Source organism: Phyllostomus discolor, chromosome 5, assembly GCF_004126475.2.
Source record: "Phyllostomus discolor isolate MPI-MPIP mPhyDis1 chromosome 5, mPhyDis1.pri.v3, whole genome shotgun sequence".
In the NCBI taxonomy this organism is placed as follows: domain Eukaryota; kingdom Metazoa; phylum Chordata; class Mammalia; order Chiroptera; family Phyllostomidae; genus Phyllostomus; species Phyllostomus discolor.
Window position 1 is genome coordinate 15,899,632 of NC_040907.2, and position 21,468 is coordinate 15,921,099.

Below are 21,468 nucleotides of genomic sequence, written 5' to 3' on the forward strand. Positions count from 1 at the left end.
AGCAGTTCCCCTGTCAGAGGAGCCCTATGAGTAGCTGAGTGTTTATTCCAGGGAGGTTGCAAGTTGGTTTCATCAGTGGCTTTTATTTTATATTTTTATCCTTACCCAAGGACTTTTTTTCATTGCTTAGAGAGAAAGATATAAACAAGGGTGTGAGAGAGAAACATCAACTGGCTAACTGGCTGACTCCCATACATGCCCCAAACAGGGATTGAACCCACAATGTAGGCATGTGCGTTGACCAGGAATAGAACCTGCAACCTTTCAGTGTGTGCTCCAAGCACCTGAGCTACTCCAGCCAGGGCTGATCAGTAGCTTTCAAATGCTTTTGGCTGAGGTTCGCTTAGCTTAGGTGGGGCCAAAAGCCACAAGACCACACACCCTCACTGCTTCCTACTTTTCAGCAGAATTTCATGGAGTTATGAGTGATATGAACCTTGCAACATGAAACAGCCAGGCTTCTCAAAACTGAACCGAAGGCTTTAGTAAATTCTAGGCATATGCTAATTTTGCTTTATGAATATCAAATTTAGTCATCTTTCCTGACTCACTTAGTGGGCTACTCCTAAATTCTGTCAACTGGGCCTTCAAAAAATACCCGAACTGGCAGAAATTTTACCACCCCCGCTCACTGACCTCACCTTGGTTTAAGCCACCATCACCACAACCCAAAATTATTGCAACAACCTTCTTAACAAGCAATCAAAGTTAACATCCTCAGGAATGAGACAAATGCCGCTACCTTGCTGAATGATCTCAGATACTGCCTTCCCCTCTCTGGGCATCAGCTTTCTCACCTGTGACCAGCCTGCTTTTACTTGATTACACCTGGCCACAGGGTCTCAACTACAGGGGAAGAGCTGGGAAAACCATTTGGTTTGGCCTCGGCCTTAGACTTTTGACCATTTTCCCCCGTGAGGTCACATATATCATTAGTGATACATACTGACTGGTCTGAAAGAAGAGGCGGACCGTGCAGCTTGCTGGACCACAGCTGGTGGGGCCACCGGAATGAATTATCTTTTATACATCCCATAATTATCCTGTGATTCCTGCAGTATCATATTTTGGAAGTTAACGGCATTCATATGCTGTGTTTAAACATTTAGCACAGGCCACGTTTCTGTAACCTTATTTGGGCCTGGCTTTATTTTTTTTAAATCCCAGAAACCTCACCACATGGAGGCCACCCTTTCCACCTCCTCACCCTTCCTCACCGAACCACGACTCACATGGAGGACTTCCTTGTCCAGCGTCCTCGTGGCGCTGAAGGCGGTCACCTCTATCAGCGCCATCACCAGGAGCTGCACTAGGTTGGCCTTCCCCAGGATGGCACCCGCTGAGATCAGCACGGACAAAGCGCTCATGGTGGCCCGCTGAATGCTGGGGAGAGAGGGCGAGACAGTGACGGCTAAGGAGGAAGGATACCTGTCATTCATCCACTCCTTTAACAAACGCTTGTTGAGGGTCTACTACTCTCTCTCTACCTGGCACTGTTCAAGACACTCGGGGCGCGGCAGGAGAACAAGAAGGCAAAGTTTCTGCCTCTGTGCAGGACAGGTGCTGCCCAGCCTGGGGCTTCCTTCGTCCCCCTCTTCCATCAGGTTGGCGTCTACACTCTGAGAGACTGATCTCGCATCCACACTGAGGATGCTCAGAGGTTCTCACAGGTATGTTATTGTGAGTTACAGAGGCCAAATGTTCCTTAGGGCCTCCTTTCTGGGATCTGACAACCCGGACTCCGCTTACAGCTTCTCTTCCGCCGTCATCACTTACAAATGCTCGATAGAGGGCGCTCTTCCCCTGCGTACCCCGCCAGCCACCCTCATCTGCTCTCCCACCGGGTTTGGAAGTAGGACAAGCCAGGCTTCCAGTCTCAGCTTTTCCGCTTGAGTGGCTATTTAATCTCACTGAGCCTGTTTCTCCATCTGTAGACTGATAATAAAATTATCCCATGGCAGTACTGTGGGGATTAGAACAAACATTTGTGCATGTGTATCTAGCACCATGGCAGCACAAAGAACTGAGGAGTAGAAGCAGGCATTATTAGCACCATTACTGATTCCTTCCTCCCCTTGACAAATGAGCAAGCTCAGTGCGGGGATTCGGGAGGAGAACACAGTTTTTGTTCTTGAGGAACTTATGATTGAGCTGGAGAGACAGAGCTGACATCATGACCCCTGATATCACTATCTGTGGCATAAGGAGGCTAAAGGGAGACACCGAAGACAGAATAGTGTGGACTGGACTAGTCAGGGAGGGCTTCCTGGGGGAGATGGCACTGAATACAGCAATCCGTGGTGGTTAAACCAACCCATCCTCCCCTGGGTACCTTTCTCTGAGACCCGTCCCTCCCTGGGAGTGGATAATGATGATGCTACAACCACCACTATTTTCTAATAATCAAAATAGTTTATATTATAACTTAAAATAAGATTCTTTCACATAAAAAATAGCAAACTATAATTAATGCTTTTTCTACCCTCTTAGGAAAAGGACATTAAAAAGTGCTGGACATTAAGACATTAATTGCATTTCTTATATTTAATTTCCACATTTCACATTTGCTATTCAAATTTTACCAAGATCTAGTTCACCTGTCCTTTATCTAGGATTTCACATTGTATTTAATATTTTAGAATTGCATTTATTAGCCTGTGGTTATTGAGCATTTGGAATCTGGCTAGTCCAAGTTGAGATGTGTTTATAAATGTAAAATATACCAGAATTTGTAGAGTCAGTATGAAAAAAGGAGTTGGAGAACATGATAATAATGTGTTGAGCATCATGTATAACAGGCTCACAACCGCATCGCCTCATTTAAATTTTTTTCAATTACAGTTGATATTCAATATTATTTTATATTAGTTGCAGGTGTAGAGCACAGTGATTAGACATTTATATAATTTATGAGGTGATCACCTCATAATTCCAGCATCCACCTGGTACCACACATAGTTATTACAATATTATTGACTATATTCCCTGTGCTGTACTTTACATCCCCATGGCTATTTTGTAACTACCAATTAGTACTTCTTAATTTCCTTACCTTTTCCACCCAGCTTCTCAACCCACCTCCCATCTGGGACCATCAGTTTTTTCTTTGTATCTATGAGTCTGTTTCTGTTTTGTTTCCTCATTTATTTTGCTCTTTATATATTTTTTAAAAGGTTTCATTTATCTATTTTTAGAGAGAGGAGAGGGAGGGAGAAAAAGAAGGAGAGAAACATCAATGTGTGAGAGAAATGTTAGGTGGTTGCCTCCTGCACGCCCCCAAATGGGGACTTGGCCTGCAACCCAGGCACGTGCTCTGACTGGGAATCGAACCAGTGACCTTTCAGTTGGTAGGCCAACACTCAATCCACTGAGCCATACCTGCCAGGGCTATTTTGTTCTTTAGATTCCACATACCACTGAAATCATATGGTACTTGTCTTTCTCTCTCGGACATATCCCACTTAGCATAATACCCTGTAGGTCCATCTATGTCTTTGCAAATGGTAAGATTTTATTTTTATTGTCAAGTAATATTTCATTGTATATATGGATGGCATCTTTATTCACTCATCTGTTGATGGGCATTTGGCCTGCCTCCAATCTTAGCTTTGTAAATAATGTTGCAATGAACATAGGGGTACATACAAATATTTTCAAATTAGTGTTTCGGATTCCTTCAGATATATACCCAGAAGTGGAATTGCTGGCTCATAAGGCAGTTCTATTTTTAATTTTTTGAGGAAGCTGCCTACTGTTTTACATAGTGGCTGCACCAATTTGCAATCCCACAAACAGTGCATGAGAAATTTTCCACATTCTCACCAACACTTGTTTGTTGATTTATTGACAATAGCCATTCTGACAGGTGTGAGGTGATATCTTACTGTGGTCTTAATTTTCATTTCTCAGATAATTAGTGATGTTGAGCAACTTTTCGTGTGTCTATTGGCCACCTGTATGTGCTTTTTGGAGAAATGTCTATTCAAGTCTTCTTATTTCTTTCCTTTTTTTATTTTTTAAAGAATTTATTTATTTATTTTTAGAGAAAGGGAAAAAGAGGGAAAAAAAGAGGGGGAAAAACATCAATGTGTGGTTGCCTCTCACACACCCCCTACTGGGGACCTGGCCCACAACCCAGGCGTGTGCCCTGACTGGGAATTGAATCAGTGACCCTTTGGTTTGCAGGTTGGCACTCAATCTATTGAGCCACACCAGCCAGGGTTGCTTATTTCTTAATTGGATTTTTTTTTTGGTGTTGAGTTGCATGAGTTCTTTATAGATGTTGGATGTTAACCCTTTATTGGATGTATTATTGATTAATATATTCTCCCATTCAGTAGATTATCTTTTTGTTTTGCTGATGATTTCCTTTGCTGTGCAAACCTTTTTAGTTTGATGTAATTCCATTTGTTTATTTTTACTTCTGTTTTCCTTGCCTGAGGAGATATATCAGAAAAAAATATTACTAAGAACAATGTCAGAGATATTAATGCTTATGTTTTCTTCTAGGAGTTTTATGGTTTCAGGTCTTACATTTAAGTTTCCAATCCATTTTGAGTTTATCCTTGTACATGGTGGAAGAACATGGTCTAGTTTCTTTTTTTTTTTTTTGCACGTATTTGTCCAATTTTTCCAACACCACTTGTTGAATAGACTGTCTTTATTTCATTGTATATTCTTGCCTCTTTTGTCATGTATTAATTGAACATACAGGCATGGGTTTATTTCCGGGCTCTCTGTTCTGTTCATTGATCCATGTGTTTGTTTTTATGCCAGTACCATGCTGTTTAAATTACTATAACTACAAGGAACTGTTCCACGTGGTATGGGGAATGTAACCCAGCCCCTGATTCAGAAAACTGACGGGAAGTGAGGTCGGCACACAGGACCCACACTCACGGATAGGTTCTCCCGTGGGGAATCAAACCTGCATTGGACCTAGGCTGCTATGAGGCTTGCTTTTGCTAAAATTCCCTCACCCTGAATTGGGGCAGCAAATGCTTACTGCATGTCTCTAAAGTAACTTCCTAAAGTCTGTGCTAAACCTCCCAAGTATGGAGTGTAACCAGTTCAACCACTTTTCCCCTTGCATCTGAAACATTCTTCTCTTTGACATACATTCTTTCCTTTGTTATCTGTAAAAGGTAACTCACCCAGAGGGAACCTGTGCATCGTAAATGAGGACCATCCTCAACGTAATGTACCCAGAAAAGCAATAGAAGCCTGTCCAGGCAGGGGTCGGGGCCCTCTCTCTTACATAGAGAGTGGCCATGCTGTCCCTTTTTCTCCACAGGACTTCTGCAGTCCGTGTGCATTTGTTCATCGCAGCCACAACACACGGACCCCGAGGGCCAGAGTGCACATCACATAACCTTGAAGTATAGTTTGATGTCAGGCAGTGTGATTCCTCCATCTTTTTTTTCTTTCTCAAGATTTTTGTGACCGGGCCTTTTGTGGTTCCATATAAATTTTAAGATTTTTTTTTTCTGGCTCTGTGAAAAACATCATTGGTATTTTGATAAGGATTGCATTGAATCTACAGATTGTTTTGGGTGGTGTGGACATTTTCATGATGTTAATTGTTCCAGTCCATGAGCGCGGTATATATTTTCACTTATTTGTATCTTCTTCAATTTCTTCCTTTAATGTCTTTTAATTTTCCAAGTACAGGTTTTTTACCTTCTTGGTTAAATTTATTCCTAGGTATTTAAATTTCTTTTTTGGTGCAGTTGTAAATGTTGTTTTCTTAATTTCTCTTTCTAATAGTTTATTATTGTTGTACAAAAAATGGTACCAGTTTCTGAATATTAACTAATTTCATATCTTGCTACTTTACTGAATTTATTTATTAGTTCTAGTAGTTTCTTGGTGGAATTTTTAGGTTTCTCTCTACATAGTATTATGTCATCTGCAAATAATGACAAGTTTCCTTCTTCCTTTCCAATTTGGATGCATTTTATTTCTTTTTCTTGTCTGATTACTGTGGCTAGGATTTTCTTGTTTAGATTTTAATCTCCCAAGTAACCTTCTATAAATGGTACTAGGCCACCATTCAGTACCTCCATTTCAAGGAAGAGGTCCCTGAGACTAGAAGAGGAGACTTTTTTTTGGCAATGCCCACACAGCTAGCCAATGACAACTGTGAGGTTCAAACCTAGATGGCCTGGATTCAAAGCCTGTGCTCTGATGTCCGAGCACAGCGGCCCCAGTGTTTGCTGCCAAAGTAGAGTCCTGGCTCAGAACTTCAGAGGAAAGGTCAGAGGGCAAAGGGCAAGGGAAGGAGTCTCACAGGAGCCAGGACTTATTTAGAATCCCTTACTATGTGAGGAAAACAAAGGGCAAGTTGAATAAGACCAGTCCCTGCCCTGAAGGAACTGGTCATGGGTGACTTGAGGCAGAACCAATTCAGTGCCAAGTCAGACTGCACAGAGTGGGTGAGGCTGAGGGAGAGGGAGAGTCTCCATCTGGGCAGCGGGCCTGAGCACCACCCACTAGCCCAGTCCAGCTGGAAAGGTCAGGAAGGAACCCATCCTTCAAATCTGTGATGCCAGCCTCAGCAGGGGTCATGGTTGGGAGGATCCAGCCAGTCAGAGGTGGGGCAGGGAAATTCACTCAGGCTGCAGATGACCTTTTCTCATCCTTCTGGATTGAGTCAAGAATAAACAGGTCCCCGCAGGCAGGACCACAGAAGAAGGGAGCCCACAGACGCCCTGTAGACAGAGGATTGGGAGGCTGACGTCTTGCGTGACCTTATGCCCAGGTGGCAGGCGCACCAGACCAGGGCCACCACCGTCAGAATTCCCCCAGAATGCCCTTCCCTTATCACTTCCCATGTTGTTACTAAGGCTATTGAATCCTCATGGGGATTTGCTCTAAAATGATTTAGAAGAAAAAAAGTGGAGAGGTTTTTTTTTTTTTTTTCAGGGCCAGTAGGGAACTAACCAGACTGTTTAATGTCATGACTACTTAGATTGTTCTGGAAGATAATTAAAGCTAAAGCCATGTCACCACTTAGTGATGTGACCCTAGGCAAGCGCCTTCTGCTCCCTGAGCCTGGCCTGTACACCAGGTTAGCCCCCCGCTGGAAGCTTTACACAAAATAGTCAGTCAAGTGCCTGGCACCATGCCTAGGTCAGTGGCTAGCTCATGGACAGATGTTCAAGGGCAGTGCCCAGAGGTTTAGCAGGGTCTAAGAGGGGAGGACGGAGTGAGCTTGGGAGGTGACAGGTTCTGCAAGATACCTCAAATGGCATTTCCAGTCATCCAGGCAGGACAGGGATTCAGCGTTACTTAAAACAAACAAAAATGATTTAAGGAAAAAGTTGTACCTAGTTTCTCCCGTCAAGTGCTAGCCAATGCTTTCTCTCTTGAGTGCCCAGCTCGATGGATATATACACTCCCTGGTATAAACCACTACCCAAGGGAACAGAACACTTACTGCACCCCACGAGGTTCTTTTGTGCCCCTTCCTCACTCATAACCACTGCCTTCCCCAGACAACTATCATTCTGACTCCTAGTAACATGGGCTGATTTTGCTGGCTCTTAGAACTTCATAGAAGTACATCTAAATGGATCAAAATAAATTTAACAAAAGGCACAGCTACTTCTTGTCGATCAGCATTTGAGAACTGAGAATCCTTTGTTTTTAAGAGACTGTCTAGCTGAGTGTAGACAGTCTCTTAACATTTCTTTTTCTTTCTGTCCTATCTCCATTCATTTTCCTTTGAACCCATATTGATTGGGTAAGTTTACACAATCATATTCAGTAGTAAAGAGAGGGCCTAGGGAGAGCAGTAGATGTGGAGTTGTCAGATAAAATATATGATGCCCAGTTAAATTTGAATTTTAGATAAACAGTGAGTAGTTTGTTAGTGTAGGTGTGTCCTAAATATTGCATGGTTTTGATGCTAGAAAGAGAAGGGGTCACCCCGGCTTTTCCAGAACCCACCCTCTCGGGCCCCATATTCTCAAGGACCCAAAAGCGATCCCACTGCCAGTTACCTGGACAGTCTGATGACCACTTTCTCAAGGGAGAGCTGGTCCAGGAAGCCGTCCACCAGCACTGCCCACTGCACCCCGAGGGCCAGCATGCAGAAGTTGAAGGCCACGCTGCTCCAGCTGTATCTCCACAGAGACGAGGTGAGGAAGCCCAGGCCGAGGGCCGCCATGACGGTGACGTCCTGGAGGAGGCCTGAGGGAGGTGACATCGAGGAGGAGGAGGAAGAGAGGCAGACAAGGCAGAGCAGTGATTTTCAACCTGTTTCATCTCATGGTGCACAAATTAATTACTAAAATTGTGTGGCACACCAAAATATACACTTTTTTGCTGATCCGACCAAAGAAAAATAGGTATAATTTTGATACCTATTTGATCCAGCCATTCACACTGGATGGCTATTGTTGTGTTGGCTGTTGTCATTTTTTAGTTGAACAATCTAAGGCACAGGTGGCAAACACAAGGCCCGAGGGTCGAATCCAGCCCTCCAACGTTGTTTCTACCCAGCAGCAGCACCGAGCTCTCGCTTAACTGCTCTGGAGTAGTTACATTGATACAGCCCTAAAATTACATCCGGCCCTTTGAAGGCAACTGTGGCCCCTGGTGACAATGAGTTTGATGCCCCCAAGGGAAAAGAGGTCAGTGCCCCGACTAAATAGTCAGGTGTTGCTTGTTTTGAAAATTCTGTGGCGTACTGGGTGCAAATCGCTGAGGTAAAGGGTGGTGTGAAATTAGAGTTTTACAGAATGGCAGCTGGAAGGGACATTTAAAGATCATTTGAGAGAGCTTGGTCACGTTACTTCACCTCTTTGAGCCTCAGTTTTCTCATCTGAATAATGGAGGGTTTGTGCCATGCGGGCCGAAGGTGGGATCAGATGAGCTAGACTGGTTAAGCATAAAGGCAGGGCCTGCCTGGCCCGTCAACAGTGCTCGGGAAATGTAGCAATTATTGTTATTATTAAACATAATGATGTGAGCAAGTGTAGAGCATCAGGGCCAGTGGTTGGCACGCAGCTGACTCTCGGTACAGGGAATTACTTCTGCTATTGGGGATCGGGTTCCACCTCCTGGTCACGAGCATGAGAAAATAAGGCCACAGCGGCCAGTGGCTTGGCTCAGGTCATGCAGAAAAGAGTGAGGAGAAGCAGGGCCAGAGGTTCTGTTGACAGAAACCCCAAATTATCTTTGCAGAAAACAGCCATCTCCCTTTGCCACCTGCTGAGTCGGACCTGGTGGGCCAGCAGTAAACACCAGGACCACCTGGGTGACCCACACCTTCCCGAACTCAGACCCAGCGCAGCGGCCGCTGTGTCAGGCGAGTACAGGAGACCTACCTAATGTTAGAGGGAGGTCCTGCGAAAGGAAAGGGGTGGATGCTTTGATTTAAATCCAGGCCTGGAAAATGGTTAGCAGCTTGGTCTCTAGCACTAGGCAAGCTTGGGTTCAAATCAGGACTCGGGCACTGTCCAGCTCTGATGTCTTCAGCTGGTTCTTTAACATCTCTGAGCTTTAACAACAGCCTACATTTACTAAGTGTTTATCTGGTACCAACACTGTTTTAATCATTTTACATAAACCATTTTGTTTAGTTCTCACAATGACCCACAAGGTGGATGCTATTATTACAGTTTTTTAAAAAAAGATTTTATTTATTTATTTTTAGAGGCAGGGGCAGGGAAGGAGAAAGAGAGGGAGAGAAACATCAATGTGCGGTTGCTTGTCGCACGCCCCCCACTGGGGACCAGGCCTACAACCCAGGCATGTGCCCTGACTGAGAATCGAACCGATGACCCTTTGGTTTGCAAGCCCATGCTCAATCCACTGAGCTACACCAGCCAGGGCTTATTACAGTTTTGCAGATAGGAAAACTGAGGCCCAGAGGAGTTAAGGAACTTGCCCCAGCTGCTGGAGCTAGGGTTTAACCCTAGCGGGTCCACTCTGAAGACTGCACATTCAACTAAAACACTATCTGCCCTGTTAGTTTTTGAGTCTGTGAAATGGGAAAGATAACCACACCACCTTGCATGGTTTGGTGGAATTCGATGGCACAGTGCACAGAATCACTCTGAACAGTAAAGGCTATTTTATCAACAAACACCAACTATTTTTGCATGTATATAAATGTCTGCAGAGAGACCTTGAAGGAATTTTTTTACCCTTACGGACATTGTATCTGGTTTGGGAAAGTTTTGCTTTAGAAAAAATGTGCAGTGTTTAAATTTGCTACAACCAGTTGTAGACAGTAAATAACTTCAAAAAAAGAAAAGAAAAAAAAGCATCGGCTTTGAGTTCAGACAGTTCTGGTTGATTCCAGCCCTATCATTCCCTATTAGGTTAAACCATACTAAATTGCCAACCTTTGACCATTTTTTGACTAAAAAAATGGCAGTTTATATGTTTTGACTTCACAGCCTTGTGGCCTTATAGGTTGCTGAGTTTCCTCATCAGCTAAATAAGGGCAATCACCGCCCCTACCCCCACCCCAGAGGGTGCTGGGAGATGTGAGGGAAGTAACTTTTGCTCCAGTTCGCAGCACGGTGCCTGGCACACGGAGAACGCTCGGTGGGTGGAGGCTGTTTCTTCACCACCACCATCACCATCACGGCAGTAAGAACTCCCCTGGTCTCCACGGGTCTCCAAAGTCTCAAAAAGCCCCCTCCGTTTACATTTAAATTCATTTTCATTGAAAAACACACACACCTAGGGTCTAGCACATAGGGCTTGGGTGCTTGTTGATGTTCCTAATCAATCAGACAACACCAGGATGCAGGAGGCCTCTGGGGACCTCCATGGGGTCTGGGGCCTTGGGGAGTGGCTGAGAAGGGGGCGTTCAGGAGGATTCAACTTCCCATACTTTCTTCTCTGACAAGAGGGAGGAGGAGGGTGCAGGCAATGTGTCAGTTTCCGGCTGGCATCCTCCTAGAAATGGGGCTGGGCCCGAGGCGGGCAGGGCACGTTTTGTACGGGGCTTCCTCTCGGGCGGCTCGGCCTCCTTCAGGAGCCAAGCGGGAAACCATGTGTGTGAAGGGTGCAATGCCTGCTTCGCAGTGGTGAGGCCTGCAGCCGAGTGGACACTGCCCACCCCACTTTAGATATTCAAATTCAATCTTTTATTAAATGCTGCTGTTTAAACAAACACACTTGCCATTTCACAGCAACGCTATAGGCAGAGGGTTCAGGGTTCCTGAACATTGCATGAGTAGAGAGACCCTTCCATTTTCCTCCCATTTTATGAAGGGGACCAGAGAGAGCCTGTGACTTCCTCAGGGCCACACAGCATGCCAGCAGCAGAAGCAAGCTCTGAATTCCTGGTATAGCGCCCTTCCACCAGGGTAGGCCATTTCTTGCTCTTGTTTGCCCTCACCTGGCTAAGAGACCTTAGGCAAGTCCCTTGCCCTCTCTGGGCCTCAGTTTTCCTATCTGTAATATGGGAGTTGGGCATGATACTCTCTAAGGACCTCATCATTCTGGAACATTCAGAGGAGGGTATCAGTGGGTGAGGAGAGGAGGGTCACCAGGATGAGGGCAGAGGTGGGGCCCTAAAGATGTGGAAGTCAGAGGGCCTTGGGTGGGGGCTTCATCAGGCGCAGCTGCCACCCCTGCCAGGAGCTCAGGGTCTTCCTCCCCAAGACGCCACACCATCCCTCAGCCAGGGGGATGAAATTAGGGTGGCAGTTTCTGGGAGCTGTTGACAGAGCCCGTTCACCCCACACTGGTCAGTAAATAACGTTTGATTTCAGGCCTCTTCTTCTTTTACCCCCTGCACCCTCCCCTCCCCTCTCCTGGCCTCCCAGGGTGCTGGGAGCCACACCTGCTCCTCCCGTGTCTCACTGCCCGGACCCCCACCTCAGGGCTGGGTCCCAGCTCTGGGCACCCCTGTTGATGTCAGCCACCATCTCTTGGAGACTGGGTTACACCCACATCAGTGGCTGGTCTGATATGCTCCTGACTCTAAGGTGTCTAAGAGTGATAAGGAATGGACATGCTCCAGGGCCCCAGTGACGGGGCCTTGGACGGGAGTTTTGCAGTCTAAGGTATGACTGGGAGAAAGGAAATCTAACCTGGGAGTCCAGCAGCGTGAGAGGAGGCAGCAATTGCCATCACTGTAACAGCAGACACATATGGTGCCCTCCGCATATCAGGCTGTGGTTCCAAGCACCTGGCAGGCTTAACCTGCAACAACCTTGCGCTGTACGTGCTTTTTATTATCCCCGTTTTACAGACGGGTAAAGGGAGGCACAGGGAGGTGCTGTAACTAACCCAGGTCACACAGCTAGCAAATGGTGGTGGGAGCTCTGAACCCTGACCATCTGGCTATCACCACCACACAATCCGGCCTCTCCATGCAGTATACGTAGTATGATGGTGAAGAGTGTGGTCTCTGAGTGAGCCTGTTAGAGTTCACAGTCTGGCTCTGCCTCTGTGCCCCAGCTTCTTAATCTGTGAGATCGGAACCTATTCAGAGGATTGCTATGAGCCCTGAGCTCGCTGGCTCACGCAAATCACCGAACCTGGCGCTGGGTGCATGGTCAGTGCGAGTAGCTATCATCCTGTGGCTGCTACTTGTTAGCCGTGTGACTTTGGGCAAGACCGTGCCTACCCTTGCCCCTCCTCCTGGCCTGATGACACTTCAGCACCATCACCTCTGAAGCTAGGACCACCTTCTGCCCTCAGCTCTGGGCTTGACCTCCACACGGTGCTTCCCACTGCTGGCTGGGCAGACCTCTGCAGGCCTGGACCGGGACCTGTCTGCGGAGCCTCATGCTGCCTTCCCCTCCCCACACCCTCTACTCCCACCCTCTCCCCCGAAGCAGCCTGGGAAGAGAAAAGAGATTTCCCAGTCAGAGGAAAGCCAAAGCTAAGATGTGGAAGGCACCAGAATTTGATGGTATTCTTGAGTCACTGGCAAAGTTCCTGTTGTCTTTCTGTAGATCTCCTTCCGGCTTCTGAGGAGTATGGGGGGAGCTGGATGGTAGTCACAGCGCAGGGCCCAGGCTTGTCCTTAATTTGGCAGCCTTACAGTAGGCTCTGTGTGACAGATTTTTACAGTAATGCCCCCAGTGACTCATGCCTTCCAACGTAGACACCTCCCATCTGGGTTGGGCCTTGTGATTTGCTTTGGCCAATGGGACATTAGTAAACATATTTGTAAACATAATATAAACAGATTTGAAAAGCACCTGCACTTTGGGGCTTGCCCTCTGCTGCCACGTGAAGAAGCCTGGTAGCTAGCACCACCCGGGCTAGCTGCCAGACATGTGAATGAGACCATCCGAGGCTGTCTGCCCCAGTCAAGTCTCCAGGCTGGAGATGCATGAGTGACTTCAGGTGAAACCACCGGAAGAACCACATTGCTGAGCCCAGCCCAAAGTGCCAAACCACAGAATCATGATCCTGAGCAACTGAGATGATTGCTATGTTAAGCCACTGAGTTTGGGGATGGTTTGTTATGCAGCAATAGATAACTGATACACTCTGCTTTTCTTCAGTGTCTCAGAGGCACCTCAACCCCAAGCATAAAACAAACATGTCATTGTTCACTTATCCCACAGTCTGCCCCTCCCTGTGCCTCTCCTTTCACGAACTGGCACCTCCGTTTGCCAAGCCGCACATCTGAAGCCATCTTTGACAACTCCTTCATTTTCACCAAGCGCAGCTAATTTTATCTCTTTTTTTAAATTTTGTTTTAAAGATTTTTTTATTCATTTTTAGACAGAGGGGAAGAGAGGCAGAAAGAGAGGGAGAGAAACATTAATTGTGGGAGCCTCTTGAGCTCCCAGTACTGGGGACTTGGCTGGTAACCCAGGCATGTGCTCTGACTGGGAATCAAACTGGCGACCCTTTGATTCACAGGCCCGCACTCAATCCACTGTGCTACACCAGCCAGGACTGATTTTATCTCTTGAATCCAACTCTTGCTTCTCATTTACTCCTCCTGCCCATTTGGCCTCGTTGCAGGTCATCCAGACCAGTGGTGATCAGAGTAGAGAACACACACCTCAGAAGATGCTCCCGACAATTCATATGGATTGCCGAAGGGGATATTAGTACTTCTAGTTTTACTTATTTTTATTTAAAAAAATAAAAAATTGAAGTCTATTAATAATAAAAGCTAATACTGTATCAGAATTTATATGTGTTAATTATTTCAGTCCTTTCAATAATGTGATGAAGTAAGAGCTGTCATGTCACAGAGGTTGAAATGGAGGCAGAGAGAGGTTGAGTCATTTGCTCAGGGTCTCACAGCTAAGAAGAGGCAGAGGCAAGATGTGAACCAGTCTAACCCCAGTCGTTCTCAACACTTCGTTAGAGTCACATTGAGAGGTTGGTAAGACAGAGTGCCGGGCCCCACCCCTGGAGTTCCTGATCAGTAGGTAGGGACCAGGGCCTGGAAACCTGTTCTTCTAACCAGTTCCCAGGGGATGCTGGTCTGGGGGCCACACTTTGAGAACCACTGACCTATGCTATTCTGCCTCTAACGGCACTTGGTGAAGTTGGCAGCACTGCAGGTATTTAATATTTACATTAACCTAGAAGTCTCCTCCTACTTGCACGGGATGTCAGATAGCTTGGAAGCTGTCCTAGCTTTGGAAGGTGTCCTGAGGGAATATTGAAACCCTGGGAAGGGGTTAATTCGAGTTTCTCCATATTCATCAGGTTGCAACTAATTGCAGGTTTAAAAAAAAAACCTTAACTCTTTATTATGGAAAATTTCCAGCACATGCACACACAGAGAGCCTCCCATGGCCCGTCCCCAGCACTGATGGCTGTCCCGTAGGGTGGGCCTTATTTTCGTTGTCCTTCTCCCCTTGTTCTCTTCTCTCTGCTTTTCTTTCAGTCTTTCTTTCTTCGGCATGAAGTAGACCCCAGACATTATTCCATTTCAATGTGCTTCTCTAACAAAGAGGGGCTTAAAAAAACCCACTATGCTATTATCACATCTAAAACTAACAAAATTCCTGTGTATCTTATAATATTTATGCTATATTGATTCCCTGATGATCTCCAAAATGTTTTTATTGTTTATTTTTTAAAAGATTTTATTTATTTACTTTTAGAGAGAGAGGAAGGGAAGGAGAAAGAGAGGGAGAGAAACAGCAATGTGTGGTTGTCTCTCACACGCCCTTTACTGGGCCCTGGCCTGCAACTCAGGCACGTGCCCTGACTGGAAATCGAACCACTGACCTTTTGGTTCCCAGGCTCGTGCTCAGTCCACTGAGCTACACCAGCCAGGGCTTCTTAAAGTCTTTTTTTAGAGTTGGCTTGTTTAAATAACTTATTGTAGTTTACTTGGACTAGATTAGATTAAGTCGATTAATCACCTAGTTTTAACTAACTAACCACAAAATGGACTAGTGGCTTAAATGACTTTTGCAATACTTTCCCTTGTGCAAATTCTTTATCAGTCACATTCAAGGTTTAAAAAAAAATGTCAGTCTAATCAGCTGGCAAGAAGTCAGTCAACATAATTTGAAATTATCAAGAAGACTCTGAGAAATGAATTTCCATCCACTATCAGTAATGGTAACACTGGACCTTATGTTGAGACTGACATCCTCCTGATCAATAATCAGAAAATATATTTCATTTTGATCTTTCAAATTTTCTAGTTTGGATGTATGTTTGTACATTATAATGTACAAAATATATTTGTGCACCATGACATATAAATCTGGTGTAGACTAGAAAATGTGGACTATAGGGAACCTATCCGTGTGGTGTGGGGAATGCAGCCCAGCCCCTACTCAGAAAGGACAGTGGGGAGCAAGGTCGGCACACAGGACCCACACTCATGAATAGGTTCTCCCGTGGGGAATCAGGCCTGCATTGTACCTAGGTTGCTATGAGGCTTGCTTTTGCTAAAATTCCCTCACCCTGAATTGAGGCTGCAAGTGTTTACTGCTTATCTCTAAAGTAACTTCCTAAAGTGTGTGCTAAACCTCCCAATATGGAGTATAACCAGTTCAACCACCTTTCCCCTTGCATCTGAAACATTCTTCTCTTGGACATAATTAGCAACATCCTTTCCTCTGTTATCTGTAAAAGGTGATTCACCCAGAGGGAACCTGTGCATCGTAAATGAGGACCATCCTTGATGTAATGTACCCAGAAAAGCAATAGAAGCCTGTTCAGGCAGGGGTTGGGGCCCTCTCTCTCACTTAGAGAGTGGCCATGCTGTCCCTTTTCTCCACAGGACTTCTGCAGTCCGTGTGCATTTGTTCATTGCAGCCACAACACACGGACCCCATGGGCTGGGGTCCACATCAGTGGACAGTCTGAAAAGCCTGAAGCCACCACACCGGTGTCCTCCCTGGAGTCACGCCCTGTCTCCTACCCCCTGTGCCAGCCCTGGGGCGGTCTCCTCCATCACCCGAACCCAAACTCATTACGTCCTCTTAGGTCAGCAGAATGAAGGTTGAATTCCTAACTGAACCCAGCGGGCCCACCATGCCCTTTCACTTCCTGATGTTCCAACAACATTGCATGTTCAAACCCCCACCTGGTCCGCTCCAGTGAGAGCACGTGCAATGGTTCCTGCTGTGCTCTTGACCTTCTGTTCTCACATGGTTAACTCCTACTGAACCTCTAAGACCTGACTGGGTAGTCACCTTCCTGCATGGGTTGTGGGCCCTCCTCTGTGCTTCCACATGGAGTGAGTGTCTGAGGACACTTTATATCTGTGGTAGCTGCACAGCACAGGAGTGAAGGACTTAGACCTGGGGCCAATCGACAGAGTTGGAACACCGGCCCTGGCACTGGCTGGGTGTATGACAGGTGACCCTACGTCACTGTAAAATCGGGCCATGAAATATAATGGCCAAGTGTATGACACCTAAACCAGGCTGACTAAATTTAAATTGCTGTGCTTTTGCTAGCCAAGTGACCTTGGGCAAATTATTTGACATCCACGCACCTGATTTCTTCATAGGAAAAACGGAGATCATAATAGTGTCCATGTCATGGGGTTATTGTGAGGGTTCAGTGAAAGCATTTAGAATAGTGCCTGGTATACAGTAAGAGCTCATTAAATATCAGCCCTAATTAGCATGTGTCTGGATCACACACTGGTTGTGATACAGGGTTGAATGAATGAACAAATGAATGAATGCACTGAATCACACTGTATTGGGTTGAAAAGAATTAAAGTAAGTGGAAATGAATTAGAATTGTGCCCAGGCCTTGCCTGTCTACAATACAAGGGCTCTGCTGGGCCAGACCATTGAGTCATTTAGGGGTTTCCCTGCCTGAGTCCTACTCTCCACTGCTGAGGGCCCACAGGTGCCCTCCCTTTGCTTCCAGCTGTCAGCAACACTTAGTTAATATCACCAAGTAACAAGCAAGTACTCAACCAAACTCAAGCATCAGCTTTATCTCAACAACATTGCTCAAGGAGGACTGTCCATTATCATAAACAACATGTTGCCCACTGAGATGCTTGAAAACTTATCTCAAGTTTTGTAAAAAGCAAAAGCCACACCACTGAGGACATCCGTCTTATTTACTGCTGCTGTCATCACTGTCTGAATATTTTTAGCCACATGTAAATGACCAGCCATCCTGCACTCCCCTTCAGTCATCCCTTAGGGCTCTGGAGGACAGAATGCAGACCCTTCAGCCTCCCAGTGAGAAGAGGCCTGGGGTGGGGGAGGGGCAATAGGCCAAAGCCCCTAAAAGGAGGTTGGTATAGAAATGAGCAAGAGAGACTCAAACCAGATAACAAAAACAAAAAACCCGACAATGTGAAATTCCTTGCCACTAAAGAGAGAGAAGTTGTGGGGAGCACAGAATTATGAAGACTATTTGGCCAAGGGAGATTCTGAGAGCACAGAAAAAAAAAGAGGCTCCTCACTCTGCCCTGACAAATCAAGGAAGGCTTCATAGAAGAAGTGATGCCTGCGCTGGTCCTAAAAGAGAGCCTGCGTGGTTGGCGACGTCTTTGGGCAATCTGTGGAAGAAGGTGAGAGAACCCCTTTCCTTGGAGACTTCGTGGAAAGGAACACTTAGGCTCCTGGAGGACCACAGACCTCCTTTGCCTCTGCCCCTGTTTGCCTCTGCGACCGCCTCTCCTCTGGGCACTCACCTTGTTCATTCCCCACGGTCCTGTGATCCTTGGAGGTACTGTCATAGCTGGTGAAAAAGAAGAAGATGAGAATGAGAGCCACCTCCAGCATTAAGGTCCACAGGGGCAGGCAGCCCCGCATAGACCTTGGGTACTTAGAGCCCATTCTGTGTGCGTCTCTGTGCACGGTTCCACCAGCGCCAGGCACTGCCCCTCTGTCCTCACACCCACGGGAGGGAGTGATGGGGAGACTCCCGCCAAAGGCCTTATCTCCAGCTGCAAGGCTGGCTGTGCTGGCCTGCCTATGGAGTTAATACAGGAGCAGAGGGACTATGACAGCGAGGGGGAAGAAATGCATGTATTCCAACATTCATTCATTCATTCACTCACTCAATCGATCATTCGTTTACTTATTCATTCAACAAGAGGTTGCTGCCTTCCTACTGTAGGGCAGGCATTGTACTCGGCTTAAAAGGTATGGTATCTATTCACTTGGCACCCAAACATAAGTTCACTTCCTTTAGTTTACCCTCACCATATTCCTACAAGAAAGGCAGAGAATGGATCAACACTCCTGTTTTACAAATGGGGAAACTAAGGCTCAGAGGAGGCTTTGGATTGGCAAAATTTCTCTTTAAAGCCTTATCACATGTCAGCATCCAGTAAGCTCTTAATAAGGATGTATTAAATGAGAATGAATGGATGCATGAAAGCAAAGTGTAATAATACTAAGCTCTGGGGAGGATATAGGCAGGTCCCCTGGAGAACTAACTCCTCAGAGTTACATAGCTGAAACATGCATTTGAATCTGTACTTAAATCTACTTGTTTCTAAATCTCTTAAGGGAAGTGGGAGAAAAGGAAGGAGCCTTGGATCCAGCTCTAATAACAACCCGGCAGGAGTCCTGATCCCGTCCTGGGCTAAAGCTGCCCCCACCTCTGGTCACCTCCTCACAGAGCAGCCCAGGACTCTGCTTGGGGCGTGAGCACCACGGGGCATTGAGGAGGGCCACTGGCCTCGGCATCGCCAACTCACAGTGCTGGACATCCCTTGAAATGGGATTTAGGCTACCTGCTTTCTAACTCTGACCCTGCAGCTAATTTCTCCTATGGCCCACATGCCACAGCAGAAAGTCTGACATATAATAAGCATCGAGAAAGGAGGAAGAGGAGGAGAGGGAGGGAAGAGGGGAAGAAGGAAGGAAGGAAGGAAGGGAGGAAGGGAGGAAGGGAGGAAAGTTTCCTTACCTTTTACACTGGCCCCAGCCAGTGGCCAGTATAGACTGAATTTGTGGGGCCCCAGAGAATACAGCTAGGCTAGGAGCTGCCAGGAGGCAGATTTTGTCCTGCCATGAGTGGATCTTCATTGATCATTACAGCTGCCCAATGAGACAGAGTGCTCATGAGGTAGTGAGCACCTTGTCACTAGAGGAATACAAGCAGAAGCTGATGGTTACTTGTCAGAGATGTCCGGAAAGCGATTCATTCATACATGGATGGCAGCAGATTTTAATCACCCAATATAATCTTGTCATTTTATATTCAGATGAAGAAACTAAGACCCAGAAGGCCATACAGTCAGTTGGCCTCACTCACGTCTTGCACAGTGCAGCTTTATTTAAAAGCAGAAAAAAATGAGAATAACCTAAATATCCAATAATAGGGGACTGGTTAAGTAAACCACCGGCACACACCTTGCCACCAATGCGATGGTTCTGAACACATGTGGAAAAATCCAGAGGAAAATTTTTTTAAGGTCTATCAAAAGTGGCACAGAGGGTGTTCTATTTGGTGAAAAAGCAGGTTACAGAACAGTGTGTATGGTATATTCCCACTTTTGGAAAATAATAATGAAACAACATGTTAATGCACGCCCCAGGGGAAAATGTAGCTGCAAACCACTAACACTGGTTACTTCTGTTTTAGATGTTTTCGGGAGCGAACACTTACTAAGCGTTTACCATGGTATTTACCAAGTTGCTAGGCACTTAACGCGTGTAAACTCAGTCATGAACTGTGAGATGGGAACTATTAGTCTTACGTTGCAAATGAGGAACCGGAGGTGCAGAAAGATTAAGTGACTTGCCCAGGTTTACAGGGCTGGTAAGTAGTAGAGCAGGGATTTAATCCCAGGCCGTCTGACTTGTGCGTCTGGGTGTTTAGCCAATTGACTCTATCCCGGATAACTTCGAAGTCTTCTTCCATTTCCAAAAGTCTAGGGATGGAGGATTCTGAGCCCTCTGCTACCTCAACGGTAAATAAGGGAGCACGTGTCCTGACTCCTAGTCTCCCTTCCCTTCATGGCCACTCGGTTCTGGCTTCTGGCCTTTTTCTGGCCATCGGCATTTTTTTTTTATGACCTGGGTACCCTAAGAAGGGAGTCCCCTGTGTGGGGGAAAAAGCGAATGTGACCCTGCTGGCCTGGGTCCTGTACCGGCAGCTTGTAAAGCAGACAGCCGGACCTACCTAAGGGGCACCAGGCATCCCTTATTTATAGTTCAGCCAGATGAGCACAAGATTTCCAGTCGCCAGCAGCCCCTGTGCCTGGAACCTCCAGATGGTTGTGTTTACCAGCTGACAAACTCAGTGTGAATGGCAGCTGGTTCCACAGCCCTCCAAACCCCTGTGCATCCCGATCCTCGGTGACGGCCTGGCTGCTTGACAAGAGGGCCAAGCTGCTCGCTGAACAGAGAGAGCTTTCGTTAATAAGGGAGATTCCCACCCCCCATGCTGTTGGCCTCTTGCAACAGATTTGTTCGAAGGGGAGTTTTCTCTCTCCTCCTCTGACTCTTGCAAAAGGCCCCTGTTTTTTCTGACAGCACTTCCAGGCTGTCGGCAGATCACCCAGGAGAAAAAGCACATGAGATTTAGAGCAGCTATGTCATCAAACACGTAGAGTTAAATGTTATCTGTTGGGTCTAGGTGGGAGGTGAATGACTTCACCGAGCAAGCCTTTCAACGTTTTTTGTATATGTTTGAAATTTTTCGTAATACAACCCAGGGAAAAGAGCACTGTGCACCTGCTACTCCCTCTGCCTGAAAGAGTCCTCCCAACAGATATCACCAAGAGAACGGGGGCTTTTGACTGTTTTATCTTCAGCACCTGGTGCTCGGTCCACAGTAGGTGATTAATAAATACTTGGTGAATAAGAGCTGCCATTTCTGGAATGCCAAGCGCTGGACCAAGGTTTTTGCATATGTTATTTCGTTTAATCTCCCCCTCAAGCCCATGGGTGTAGGCATCCTCACGTCTGCTTCACAGGTGAGGAACGCGCTGCTCGGAGAGATGATGTGAACACCCAGTCACATAGTGAGCCCGTGGAAGAGCTGGGACCCAGCCCACATCCATCTGACGCCACAGCTTGCGCCATTAACTACGTTACAATTCTGCCTGCCCTTTACCAAAGCATT

At 46.3% G+C, this 21,468-nt stretch overlaps 1 protein-coding gene across 1 annotated transcript in view; it reads right to left on the reverse strand.

The window, feature by feature from the left end:
* The window catches only part of RHCE (Rh blood group CcEe antigens), a 33,910-nt gene extending 15,599 nt beyond the window's left edge, over positions 1–18,311 (reverse strand). The window contains exons 1-3 of the mRNA XM_028513359.2: positions 18,080–18,311; positions 8,004–8,193; positions 1,233–1,383 (exon numbers count right to left, since the gene is read on the reverse strand). Of these exons, the coding sequence (XP_028369160.1) occupies positions 1,233–1,383; positions 8,004–8,193; positions 18,080–18,224 (486 nt within the window). The 5' untranslated portion in view covers positions 18,225–18,311. The remainder of the gene's footprint in view (positions 1–1,232; positions 1,384–8,003; positions 8,194–18,079) is intronic.
* Between the last annotated feature and the right edge of the window lie 3,157 nt (positions 18,312–21,468).